The sequence below is a fragment of the Balaenoptera borealis genome, assembly GCF_965194805.1.
Source record: "Balaenoptera borealis genome assembly, chromosome: 17".
NCBI lineage: Eukaryota > Metazoa > Chordata > Mammalia > Artiodactyla > Balaenopteridae > Balaenoptera > Balaenoptera borealis.
In genome coordinates, this window is record NC_138876.1 from 35,695,355 (window position 1) to 35,707,599 (window position 12,245).

The window sequence follows — 12,245 nt, forward strand, 5'->3', positions numbered from 1 at the left end:
TAACACTAGCTGTGGAATTCCCAGCAGGTGAGGCCTCGCAGTGAGACCTAGTCAAGTTTTAGGGATTTTTCTCTGTCTGTGAATTCCCTGGTGCATCTCTCCTAAGATGGTATAGTTCCTTCCAGACCAGAGGGTGCCTGCCCTGGCCTCGCAGGGCCCCAGTCTGGGGTGGGTCCGGGAGTTCTCCAACTCTGGTGCAACAGTTGCTATTCTCTGCCACACGGGGCACCTGGGGAGAAGGGGTGAAATAGCTAAGTGGAATACAGGGAGGAATACTTCAGCTTCTCCTCAGCAGCCCCTAGAATGAAGCTGATCTTCAAGCAACATTTTCATCTTTTTCCTGGTCTATGCCGATCCCACTGTCTCCTCCCCCTCCACTGCTGAGTGCCCTGATTCTGCTCACCTGTGCCTTCAGACTGGTGATAGACCAGCCCTGGTGCACCCTCTCCTGATGGTCTCTGTCGGTTCTTAGCCTGCTACTGGGCTCACACAGTACTTGTAACTTCACTTCATCCTGGCAATTCTAGAGCTGTTAGACAGACATGAGGCCCTGCTATTTGCAAGTCCCTTTGTCCAGAGAGGCAAGTCTGAATAGGACCCAGCCCTGATCTAAGGGGTCTTCACACCTGGTGTCAAGATCAGCTTGATCAGAGCAGCAGTCAGGATAAACTCAGGGTGCTGAGGAAGCACAGTGGGTGGGTGGGTTGCTAACACAGACTCGGGGAGTAGAGACCAGAGAAGGGGACATGAGGATGAAGCTTGTGGGAGAGGCGGATAAGGCCGGGACGGAGGCTGATGAGGCGAGTGGTCTTCGGGGTGGAGGGAGAGAAGAGAAAACAGGGTTGGAATGTAGAGTGTGGGGGAGGGGAGAGAGGTCAGAGATGGAACCGGAAATGACATTGGGGTCTTGGGAGCAAACAGGATAAATGCTCTAACTCCTGGGACTATGAGAGTCTGAAAAGTTACTTGGGAAAGACCACTCCAGTTAGAATGTGGAGTGTGGGACTGAGGGAACACATCCAAGGCAGAAAGTCTGGTGAGGAGGTCACGGGAGCAGCTCAGGCAAGAGATGACGTGGCCTGGGTACCGGGCAGTGATATAGATGTGGGTACAGGGCAGATCGTTATGCCAGGAATTGCGGGTGGGGAGAGGGCGTGAAGACTTGGTGGCCAGGAGGGGGGCTGGGTGTGAACGGTGATGTGCACCATTCCCTTCAAGCTTTTTTTTTTTTTTTTGCATTTTTATTCTCAGAGCCCACCAGGTAAGCTTACAATATAAAGACAATAGGAAACAGAAGAGGCGGAAGGACAGGTGAAGACTAGGCAAGCAGAGGCTTGTGGCTTTGCTAGAAGAGGGGGCCTTGGTTCAAGGCGTCGAGGACCACCACTTCAGAGAGCATGCCCTCCCAGGTGTGCCCATTAGCCGTGTCATGAGTTAACTGAACGCTCCTGAATCACGCAGGTACCTGGACCCGTCCCTCGACTCCAGGCTGATGGACTGCAGAGCAGCTGTAGATTTGATCTACATGCAGGTGAGGTGAACCAAGAGCTATTAGACACCAGATACTATAGGCCTTTTGAGTTTGAAACCATTACAGAACACCTGTGGCAGTTCAGAATTCTACCTCCATACCTAGAAGAGGCAAATTCATATAAACAGAAAGTAGAATAGAGGTTACACAGGGCTGGGAGGAGGAGAGGAGTTATTGTTTAATGGGTACAGAATTTTTGCTAGGGATGATGAAAAAGTTTTAGGTATAGAGAGTGGTGATGGTTACACAACATTGTCAGTGTTTTTAGTGCCGCTGAATTGCATATCTATAGATGGTTAGAATGATAAATGTTATGTATATTTTAACCACAGTAACTAAATAAATAGAATATAAATAGATAAATAGATAAATATTTTTAAAGAAGTAGAGTTTAGAGGGAAAAGAATTCTACCCCTTTCTAACAGTCTCTCCGAATTGGCAGCTGACGCTCCATCACCTAGGCTAATTTACATGAGCCCGGAAAGGATATCCCTGCTAATTTAAAGTCACGCGTGGTCCCCACATCTCACTTTAGCATAATCTTCTTTTTCCCTAAACCAACAAGTAGTGTACCTGCCCCCGGGGCCAGCCTCATGGGCAAGTGGCCTGTGGCGCGGCACTGGCCCCTGCCCTCCGTGCTCAGGCGGCCCCAGGTTTGTTGAATACTCTGCTGTCACATCTTGAAATTCTTAATTTTTTAACAAGGGACCCTGCATTTTCATTTCGTACTAGGCCCTGCAAATTATGTAGTCAGTCCTGCCTTACCCCTGCCCCTCAGTCTCCAGAAAAGTAAATTTAGAGTTTGGCCTCCTTTCCTTTCCCTACTTAACGTGGTGAAGGCTCTGCTCAGCCATGGTCAGCAGAGGCTGTCTCTGTGATGCCCCACTGGTTACCCCCATCTCAGCTCCCGCCTGCTTCCCCAGCTCCCCGCCACTCTTCACCCTCATGAGGCAGCATCTTCGGAGGCCTGATCCTTTCCCAGGCCTGGCTTGCTAGTTCTGGGAGGGAGGTTTGGAAACTTCTTTTAAGGTGTTCCATGAGGTTATCCCTCAGTTTGTTCTCAAGCAGCAGAATGGTGGATCGAACTCCTGGCCTGTTCAAACCCTCCCACGGTTTTCTATTCCCTCAGACTAAGCCCCACATCCTGACGTACTTGCTTTATCTTCTCCTTAGCATTTCCACCATTTCACTATATATAACATTTTGTTTACTATCTCTGTCCCTGCTAGAATGATTTCTCCATGAAATTGGGAATTTGTTTTGTTCACTGCTGTATCTCCAGAAACTAGAACTATTCCCAGCATGACCTTAGCATTAAGCCTCCTGGGGGGCCTCTCACAGTACTAACTGTTTTAAATGCATTGTTTCATTTAAGCTTCATAATAATTCTGTCAGGCAGTTGGTACCATCTGCATTTTTAAGAAAAAGAAAAAATAACGTTTGCTGACAAAGGATTGAGTAGGCTTAGATGTGGAGGGTTTAGAAAAGGGATTTAACACATTTGCAGGTGGGTTTTATGCAGTGCGGTTCTAAGCTGCTATACTCTGTGGCTTTTCATAAACTAAGGAGGTAGAATTGAAGAGAGGGGAGAAGTGTAAGGTCAGACATTACTTTTAATGAGCTTTGCAAGGGGACAAGGAAACACTGATAGAACCTCCTGCAGTACTTTGGTTGTAGCAAAAAAGTGAAAGGGTGGATTTTGATGCTTTGGTTTACGAAAGAGCATAGAAGAGGAAAAGCACACACTTCCTTAGGTGACTTCTGGTTTTGTTTTAAGCAATTACATTGCTTTAATTGGATTATTTTAAGCAAGTCTTCATTTTGGAGTGGTTTGTTATGCAGCAATAGCTAACTGATACATAGCTGTTCATACTGTTTTCCCTTTAGTTGGATTAGGTGTGTTGTTGACATATGTGTTGAGTCTAATTGTCATTTAAACTTACTTCATAAAGTATGATTCTGCATGGAATGGGAGTTATTGCTTACACAGAGAGGAAAAGAGTGGGTGGCAGGGTTCCCTTTTATACTGGAAAAGCAAATGTTCATCTTTGAAGAAATGACCACAGTTCCATGTTTCACATTTTCTCGCAAAGCAACAACCAGGTGCTTTATGTTCCCAGAGAGAGGAAACTGCTCCATTTTATACTAAGATTAAGCAAAAGGACTGCCTAGCACAGGCTGAGCAGTGCTGCTGAAGGTGAGAGAAATTGCCACATGTCTCAGAAGAAATGAAAACAATTACCAGCCGGAGAGACTGGCATGAGCAGTTCATGCACTGCACAGGACTGCCACATGGCACTGTGTTATAATTCAATTGGCAGTGTTTTTTCTTAGTGTCACACAAGACCATCGTACTGTAAAATCAACGGAATCATCAGTTTGACAAAATAGAGCATCATTTGTGTATATATCTCCCCCACTAGACCACCAGCTCCACACAGGGGCCTTGGCTTTTTCAGCACAGGGCAGAGAATCTGGGTGTATAACTGAAGAGACACAGCAGACCCCAGCAGCCAGAATGTCACAGGACTCACAACCTTAATACACATTTCTCCTTAGGTGATTTTTTAAGAGACCAAGACCATCTAGTAAATGATTTCCACGAAACTCTTCTAAATTCTAAGAAGGCAAATCAAAATATCACTTATTAAATAGTTAATGTTCACTATGGTATTTTTTATGGCTAGGATATAGTTTTGAGCTCGTTTCATATCCCACTTTGATCCATGTATACCCATGTTCAGTGTACTTACACCCCTGTTACATGAGCTGGAACATAATTTACCGTTTTAAATGCTTACTGAGGCTCTGTGCCATTCTTGCTGTTATGATACATTATTAGTGTCTGGTTTATTTGCCAGCACATCCTTCATTGAGAATGCATCACCTAATTCTAATATTGTTTCTGTGGCATGGTTTCCAGGGATACAGAGTAGTGAGAATTAGGAACTGCTAGCATCATAATATGATATTTACCTGTCTTCATTAAGGAGTTGTAAACCAGAGAGGTATCGATGGTGTCTCCTCCTCTTATAGCTGGGGGAAAGATGGCTTCATGGAAAGCACACTGAATTGTAGTTTCAAAAATGCATTCTATCCCTTGCTCTGTCACTGGCTTTCTCTCTCTCTGGGTGACCTTGGGCCAGTCACTTCATCCTTCTGGAACTGTAACTACAATTTCTCCCTGTGAAGCGACGAGACTGAACTGATAGTCTCTAAGTTTTCTTCCAGCTTTAACAGACTGACATTCAAACCTTAGCTCTTTGCCTGGCAAAGTCTTCAAAAAACTGTAGTTGATGTCATAATATCTTGTGCCATTATCATTCCTTGAATTCGAGCGGAGCCACTGAGAAATGGAAAGGGGGCCCCAGGGCAGCAGGAGGGAGGGAACCACAGTGCTGCCTCCTTTGGGAAGCCTTACTTGCCTTCTCCCTCCCTGCCCCTGTGGTATTTTGTTCTGCCCTCCATTATGGTGCCCGCACCTGGTATTGTGAATACTGGTTCACATAGTATCTCCCTAGCTAGACTCTGAATGGCCAAGGGCACAGACTGTGTCCTGGGTGCTTAGGATATGTGAGTGAGAAGCAATCATCCTTTTAAAAAGTTAATGGAAAAAGTTCTGAGGAGTTCTGATAAATAACAGTGCCATCATAATTAACCATTAAGGAATACTCTCAATTTTTTTAAAGCAAGCGTGTCCAGTGATGTCCCACGAGCCAAGTGGACTCCTGCAAGGTGTTTCCTTCCTCCTTCTTTTTTAAAATTTGAGTGACATTAAACAAAATGGAAGATTGCATATAAAAGTATAAGTTTCTGGATTTTCTAAAAAATACTGAAGGCTCAGTCAATTCTGGGCCTACATTCAGCAGGGCCACCACTGGCCCATTTACAATTTGTGCAAATTAGAAAAAGGTGCCCCTTCCCCCAGGCAGGCCCAGCCCTGCATCAGGGCCCATGGTACGATAAGGGGAGTGTGGGCTGACCATTAGCCTCCTAATACCCCCATGACTCAGTGCCCTTGTATGAGCCCAATCTGCTCCCGCATTCCTGGCCTTGCTCTGCTCAGCCTCAAACACCCAGAGCCAAGTGGCTGATGCCTTGTTTAAAAAGGCATGCACTCTCCATTTCTCACTACAAAAGCCTCTGCAGAGGGCACTAGCGTATGCGTGATTGAAGCTCATGAAAACCTTGACTTACGTGATTTCATGCAATTTTAAAAATTAGGTTCCACGTGAGTCTCCATCAGCCAGTCTTCGGGGAGCCATATAACTGAGTAGAGACATTTATCTAAACTTGACTCTCTCATTGCCTGCAGTGAGGTACTGTATATAATACATTTGAGTGATGACTTCTGAAGTCATAATCAGGGGCAAAGGTTTTCAAAGGTAGTAAAACAAAAACAGTTATGTTACCTCTCCTGTAGGACATGTAAATCTCTGTGTTTGAGACTCACAGATCTTCTAATGATGAATGATGTATCTTTGGTTAGTACTTACGTACTAACCGCCATGATTGCTGTTTACCTTGTATTTTTAGCCATGTTTCTCTTTGACATTGTTGCCCTGTTCTAACAGTCCTTACAGGGCTCTAAGATCAAGTAGAATTCTGGAAAGAAAAAGGTGTTTTCTTCTTCACACCCATGCTGATTCCATTCTGCTGTGGTATCTAGGTTCAGTTTTGAGAATAGTTGGCAACAAGGAGAAAGCCTTGGGGTGTGTAGCTGCCTACGTGGTCAGAATTCAGTGTCTTGGGCAATAGGAGGAGGGCTTGGTGGAGTGATCAGATCTGGGTTTTAAATCAACCCTTGCCACTTACTTACTGGGTTGTCTTGAAAGTCATAACCTCTCTGGACCTTTATTTTACCCATCTGTAAAATGGGGGTAAATGTTCCTAACCCACAGAGCAGTTTGGAAAAAGTCAATGAGAAAACTTATGTAAAACAGGTTCTCCACAAATAGTAGTTATTCTTCTTCTCCTCTCTAAATCCATCTCCTTTCCTCCAACCTAAAGAGCAGAGTCAAAAATTTATTCAGCTTTTCTTTCTCCTTTTGGAGATAAGGCATAACCTGTCCTTCAGTGATATGAGGGACATAACACATAGACTTACATTCAGACTAAGCTATAAATAAGTGCTGATAATTGGCGAAGAATTGTTTGCAGTTTTGCTGTATGTAAGACATTGGACAAGATACACTGAGGTAAAGGATTCAGGCTCTTTCCTTGAGGTGTTAACAGTCTGAGGACCACTGGAAAACTCTTTTTTTTTTTTTTTTTTTTAAACTTTTATTTATTATGTTTATTTTTGGCTGTGTTGGGTCTTCGTTTCTGTGTGAGGGCTTTCTCCAGTTGCGGCGAGTGGGGGCCACTCTTCATCGCGGTGCGCGGGCCTGTCACTATCGCGGCCTCTCTTGTTGCGGAGCAGAGGCTGCAGACGCTCAGGCTCAGTAGTTGTGGCTCACGGGCCCAGTTGCTCCGCGGCATGTGGGATCTTCCCAGACCAGGGCTCGAACCCGTGTCCCCTGCATTGGCAGGCAGATTCTCAACCACTGCGCCACCAGGGAAGCCCTGGAAAACTCTTTTAAAGCATGATGGCAGCATAGCACAGGCTAAGTGTATGCAGCTGATGAGATGGAAAGCTGATCTCAGAGCCTGCCCTGGGGCCAGGCGGGATAAAGGGGTAAGGGAGGCTGGATGCCAGGAAAAGAAGGGAAGAGCACAGAAGAAATTGCTGAGGGCTTAAGTTGTCTTCAGGTGATTTCTGTCTTTAAGACCAGTGTTGTTCTGCTTAAATTGTCAGTGCAGATTAGGAAACAAAACTGAGCAGCCCATCAGGGAGTTGGAGTTTGGGAACACTAGCTGGTGGCAGTTACCCAAAGCTGAGCAAAAAGGGCCTAACAGTGTATTCACTTTTAATTGTTTTTCAATTGTAAAATTTGTTTTCATCTTATAAAAATATGCAAATATGGAAGAGCTCAAAAACAAAAGTAAACATCATCCCAAATCTTAAATCGACCATACGTATAAACTCAACTTTTTTGATGTGTTTATTTCATATACTACATTTCGCTCATATATACATCCATTTTCTTGACTCCTAAGTGTGGATACAAGGTCTTTTGGGTTTTGTTTTATATATATTTTTTGTTTTATAAAAACCAGGATCTACTACTATGCCCTTATTTTGTAACTTGACATTTTTTCATTTATCAATGCATCACAGACTTTCCTCATGTTGTTAAATATTCTATATAGTCTTAAATGATAACATAACCTATTATTTGGTTGTACCTAAACTCAATCACCTATTTTGGGGCATTTCATAATAGTACCTATTTCATAGGGTGGCTGTGAGGGTTGACTTTTTTCTTTATGCGGGGTGGGGGTGGGGGGAGGAGCGCTAAAATAATAGAAATTTATTCTCTCACAGTTCCATAGGCCAGAAGTCTGAAATCAAGGTGCTGGCAGGACCATGTTCCCTCTCAAGGTGCTAAGGGAGTTTCTGTTCCTTGCCTCTTCCATCTTCTGGTGGCTCTGAGCATTCCTTGGCTGGAATACTACACAGCCATAAAAAAGATGAAATCCTGCCATTTGTGACAACATGGATGGACATGTTGTATTTCACTCAGTGAAATACAACATTTTGCTGAGTGAAATAAGTCAGATGGAGAAAGACAAATGCCATATGATTTCACTGAAATATAAATTAAATAATCAATAAATAATATGATAAAATAAATGAACAAACCAAACCAAACAAAAACAAATGCATAGATACCGAGAACAAATTAGTAGTTACCAGAGGGGGAGGGGGTGGGATTGACTTTTGTTTTAGAGCAATTAGAAGATTGTCTGACACATAGTAAGCACTATACATGTGTTTGCCACTATTAATAGTTGAAAATTTTTCAGTATTACAAACAATAGTAATAATAGCCTTATCAGTACATTTTTCCCACATCTATGTTTATCATGCCTATAGGTGGTTTTAGATTTATATGCCAAGTCACCTCCATAAAATTTTACCAGTTTAAATTGCATCAGATCTATATGAAACTTCCTGTTTCTCCAAACCCTTGCCAGCTCTGAATATTATATATATTTTTTGTCTTTGCCAATTTGAGAGGCAAACAGATTCTTTGACTACTAGTGAGGTTCAATCTATATTTGTCATTTGGAATTCCTTTTTATTAATTGCTGATACATATCCTTTGTCCATTTTCCTATTAGGGATGTTTACATTTTTACTGTTGGTTTACGTAAATAAGATCAACTCTTTGCCACATATGATGCAGTCATTTCCCCTGGTTTGCCATTTGCTTCTTAGTTTTGTTCTTGGTGGTTTTATATACAGAAGTTTTTATATTTTTATGTAATTATACATTCATTTATATGACATTTTATCTTTGTATCTTAGAAAGGTATTTCCTATCACAATATCAGATAAAAATACCTTTTATTTCCTTCTGGTTCTTTTATGGTTTTTACATTCGAATCTTTAACCTATCTGTGTTTATTTGATTGGGTGGTGTGGGGAAAGAGGTAGTTTTATTTTCTTTCCTAAGTGCTATCAGTTGTCCCCAAACCATTGAGAAATTGCTTCCCACATCCAACTAATTTAAAAAGTAACCTTTATAACATGCTAAATCCTTATACGTGTCCACTTGGGTCTGTTTTCATAGCCTTTCATACACAAGTATGTTTTTGTCAGATTAATTCATTTCTGTTAATTTTGCTAATTTTACAACTTATATTGTTTTAAGGCAATACAGGACATTGAAAAAGAATGGGCCAAACCCACAGAGGTGCAGAGGCAGAAATTAGAGGCTCTCCAGAAAGAAGACAACCAAACTAAGGTGAATGAAATATTGCACCAAGAGAAATCTCTTGGAAAGGAGTTAAAGAAACAGACGAATTGAGCTGTTTCTGTAATTTATAAACCCATGAAGCACTAAAAATGGGGCCTTTTTAAAAATGAGAATACCTTCATTGATTTTTCTTTTCATAAAATTAATAAAGGCTTATTGTTTAAAGATTCTAAAAAATACAGACAATATATTGTGAGTCCTTTGCCAGGTTAATTAATATAGACCTTCAACATCATTTTTAATGACACAGAGTATTCCATTTTATAGTTATGTTATCATTTAGCCAACCAATTTCCTATTATCGGAAGTCAGGTCGTTTCCAGGATTTGCTGCTATAAATCACGTTGGCAGCGAACGCCATGAGGCCCAGGACTGAGTCTAATTTATACATACTCTGTGTGTTCCCAACACCTGGTATGGTTCCTGGCTGAAAGTCCCTGAACACAGCAGCCAACATCCTCTATCTTTGAATACATGTTCTATTATTCTTTAGGATATATTTCTAAATGTCCATTTTTAAAACTTCCATAAATATGGTACCAACTCACATTCCTCCAAGCAGTGTATACGAGTCTGACAAGTCATATTTTAACAGAAGAAATGGCCTTTGCTTCATTGTGTTGTCTTTTTTTTTTTATCCTTTATACTTTACGAGTGTTCACCACCAAAGCACTGATTTTGAAGAAAATGCCAACAAATTTAGAGGACTCATTTATACTTAGGTTGATATAGAAAGTAATTCTTCAAAGTCTACCATGAGAATTTTATTGCTGAGCTGCAAAAAAAGAGAAGAAGCATATACTGCCATGATTTAGTATTTCCCCCCTTAGTATTCCACCACAGCTTTGTCTGAGAAATTTTGAAGTTCAGTTTCTCTGTATATTTGTAAATTTTTATAATTACAGCTTCTATTTTGATGGACAGCATATTGCTACTACTTTGGATACAGTTACCAGTTCTAAGGACGTTTCTGCTCTATAAACTTCTTAATTTAGTAAGAATGCCATTTTTAACCATGTTGCTTGGCTCTACCAAAATTTGTATTTGTATTTTTGCCACAAAACAAATTTTCTTTTCTTTTTTTAAAAAATGTTTTATTTATTTATTTATTGGCTGTGTTGGGTCTTCATTGCTGTGCGTGGGCTTTCTTCTAGTTGCGGTGAGTGGGACCTGCTCTTCCTTGCGGTGTGCAGGCTTCTCATTGTGGTGGCTTCTCTTGTTGCGGAGCACAGGCTCTGCTGTGGGCTTCATTAGTTGTGGCACGCGGGCTCTAGAGCGCAGGCTCAGTATTTGCAGCACACGGACTTAGTTGCTCCGTGGCACGTGGGATGTGGGATCTTTCCGGACCAGGGCTCGAACCCGTGTCCCCTGCATTGGCAGGCGGATTCTTAACCATGGCGCCACCAGGGAAGCCCTAAGTTTTATTTTCTATGTTGAATGTTTTACCTGATTTTATCATACTATTTTGATAGTGGTCTTTTAAAAAGCTCACTTTGAGTGCATGAATTTAGTCCTCTAAATTTTCCTTGCATTTTGTTCAAAATCAGTGCTTTAGTGGTTGGCCAAATATAAAGAATAAAAAAAAACACAATGAAGCAGAGGTCATTTCTTTTGTTAAAATATGTCTTGTTTGTCAGACTCATCTATACTGCTTTGGGACAGGGTATGTGTGGGATTTTTTTTCATTTGAAAAAATATTGAACCATTATTCAAGTTAACAAATGATTTTCTCTTGAAGCATCTGAGAATACTGCTATAAAACCAGCATTATTTAAGTGTTTGTGAAGTTCTGCTAATGGAGTGAACACATTAACAACTATTGCTTAATTTTATGCACATGTACAAGAAAACTTGGAATTGAAAATGAGTGAAATTAATCTAAAGGAGCAGTCATTTGTTCTAAACCAGAGAGAGGCTATGGCCCATGGGCCACTGTTTGTGTAAATGAAGTCCACGGGCACACAGTCACGCTCATTCATGCATGTATTGTCAAAGGCTGCCTTTGTGCTAGAGTGGAGGAGGTGAGTAGCTGCGATAGAGATCATATGCCCACACAATTGAAAATATTTACTATGTGGCTCTGCAGAAAAGTTTGCCAGGGCTTCCCTGGTGGCACAGTGGTTATGAATCCACCTGCCAATGCTGGGGACATGGGTTCGAGCCCTGGTCAGAGAAGATCCCGCATGCCGCGGAGCAACTAAACCCTGCGCCACAACTACTGAGCCTGAGCTCTAGAGCCCGTGAGCCACAACTACTGAGCCCACGTGCCACAGCTACTGAAGCCCGGGCGCCTAGAGCCTGTGCTCCACAATAAGAGAAGCCACCGCAATGAGAAGCCGGCACCACAATGAAGAGCAGACCCCGCTCGCCACAACTAGAGAAAGCCCGTGCGCAGCAATGAACACCCCACGCAGCCAAAAATAAATAAATAAATAAATTTATTTTAAAAAAAAAAGTTTGCCAAACCCTGATCTAAATGAAAATACATAACCATACCTTCAGCAGTTACACATGTTAAATTATCTTTTTCAGGCACTTTTTTTTTTTTTTTTTTTTTTTTTTAGGCCACGCCATGCAGCATGCGGGATCTTAGTTCCCAGACCAGGGATCAAACCCATGCCCCCTGCACTGGGAGCACAGAGTCTTAACCACTGGGCCGCCAGGGAAGTCCCTCTAAAGTACTTCTTAAAAGAACTAATTTTCAGGAATTCCCTGGCGGTCCAGTGGGTAGGACTCTGTGCTTTCACTGCCGTGGCCCATGTTCAATCCCTGGTTGGGGAACTAAGATCCTGCAAGCTGTGCGGCACAGCCAAAAACAAAAACAGAACTAATTTTCAAATAGATAATCC

General features: G+C 42.1%; 1 protein-coding gene across 8 annotated transcripts in view; it reads left to right on the forward strand.

Annotated features, from left to right (window-relative positions):
* Positions 1 to 12,245, forward strand: part of SNX31 (sorting nexin 31) — a 68,523-nt gene that overhangs the window by 37,642 nt on the left and 18,636 nt on the right. For 7 of the 8 annotated variants that reach the window (XM_082364398.1, XM_082364392.1, XM_082364393.1 and 4 more), the window contains 2 exons: positions 1,462 to 1,531; positions 9,292 to 9,384. In XM_082364398.1, the coding sequence (XP_082220524.1) occupies positions 1,462 to 1,531; positions 9,292 to 9,384 (163 nt within the window). The remainder of the gene's footprint in view (positions 1 to 1,461; positions 1,532 to 9,291; positions 9,385 to 12,245) is intronic. The other variant, XM_082364396.1, reaches the window with a different exon arrangement.